The 1,626-nt window shown below is 47.2% G+C and overlaps 1 protein-coding gene across 1 annotated transcript in view; it reads right to left on the bottom strand.

Moving 5' to 3' along the window:
- Nucleotides 1-1,626, bottom strand: part of LOC105538947 — an 8,739-nt gene that overhangs the window by 5,531 nt on the left and 1,582 nt on the right. Inside the window, exon 2 of the mRNA XM_011978994.1 lies at nucleotides 482-552. Coding sequence (XP_011834384.1) covers nucleotides 482-552 — 71 coding nt within the window. The remainder of the gene's footprint in view (nucleotides 1-481; nucleotides 553-1,626) is intronic.

Here is a 1,626-nt window from a genome sequence, read left to right as displayed (position 1 = left end):
GCACTTTGGGAGGCCGAGGCGGGTGGATCACGAGGTCAGGAGTTTGAGACCAGCCTGACCAACATGGTGAAACCCCGTCTCTACTAAAAACACAAAAATTAACTGGGCATGGTGGCGCACACCTGTAATCCCAGCTACTCAGGAGGCCGAGGCAGGAGAACTACTTGAACCCAGGAGGTGGAGGTTGCGGTGAGCCAAAATTTCGCCACTGCACTCCAGCCTGGGTGATGGAGCGAGACTCCGTCTCAAAAAAAAAAAAAAAGAAAGTGTCCCCTAACATGCCGTGTGTGACCCGGCCCTGCCAGTTCAGGATTTCCTCTTGAATCAGGTGTCAGTGGGTGAGGTGCACCCCCTCCATCCCCAAGAAAACATTATCTAACACCTACAATGCACCTGATCATTTCTCCCTATCTGATATCAATTGCAAAATGAAATAACCAAGAAAATAACACATATTTTAGGCAAAGACAGGCTACTTTACCTTGGTAATAGAGAAGGGGTCCTCACTTGCCCAGTCTTTGGAATCCACCTTCTGTTGATCTTCTGGGGAACCTGAAAGGATACAGCATGACTGTCAGTTCATTGGTGGTGACATGAACCAAGGGCTAGAACTTATGGATGTGGTTGGTTAACCAGCATGAATCGAGTTTCTCCTGGGCCATCCTCTTCCATGGACCAGGGAAGGCAGAGAGATGGGCAGAAAGGAAATGAGAAATAGAACCTTCGTCTTTCCAGGTAATAGCAAATGAAAGCAACACGAAATAATCAAACTACAAATGAGCAAATACTAAAATACATGCTAGCATTCAACCACAGAGTCCTGTCACTCCCTCAGCCCATTTTAAAGTCCAGCAGAACTGCCACTGACTCCTTGACATTGACCACCTCCCTTTCAGCCTCCACAGACCCCCATCCGCTGCTGTAACATTTAACATCTGGGGTATAGGGTTCAGCTCCTGTTTATGTGTAAACTTTTATTGAGGAACTAAATTCAATATCAGGTACCAGGGTTAAATTATATGTATTCAATTCTTCGTTATAAATCAATTATCAAAAACTAGAAAATACTGAAATACATGTTAAAATGTCCACTGTAAATTGTACATTTTCCTTCTAGTCTTCCCTTCCTATCCCTTGTGTTTGCAATCATTGCGTGAGGGGGCCTAGTTTCAGCCAGGTCTAGATCACCTAGCAAGGTGAGGTCTAATTTCAGCCCAAGCTACCCACAGTGAGGGAAGGCAGGGTGAGGAGATGACCCCATATGAGCACTGAGGCTCTTTAACCCAGCCGTATAAGACAGTTGCCACAAGGGTAACACCTGAGGCTAATTGTGAAGTGGCATCTTGTGTTCTGTGATTCTTGCACCTTAGCCCCCTGAGTAGCTGGAATTACAGGTGTGCACCACCACACCCAGCTAATTTTGCATTTTTAGTAGAGACAGGATTTCTTTTTTTAGACGGAGTCTTGCTCTGTAGCCCGGGCTGGAGTGCAGTGGCCGGATCTCAGCTCACTGCAAGCTCCGCCTCCCGGGTTTGCGCCATTCTCCTGCCTCAGCCTCCGGAGTAGCTGGGACTACAGGCGCCCGCCACCTCGCCCGGCTAGTTTTTTGTATTTTTAGTAGAGACG

Source organism: Mandrillus leucophaeus, unplaced genomic scaffold (assembly GCF_000951045.1).
Source record: "Mandrillus leucophaeus isolate KB7577 unplaced genomic scaffold, Mleu.le_1.0 Scaffold2, whole genome shotgun sequence".
In the NCBI taxonomy this organism is placed as follows: Eukaryota; Metazoa; Chordata; class Mammalia; order Primates; family Cercopithecidae; genus Mandrillus; species Mandrillus leucophaeus.
Note: the sequence above shows the minus strand (reverse complement) of the source record. Positions and strands in the feature narration are given on the sequence as shown.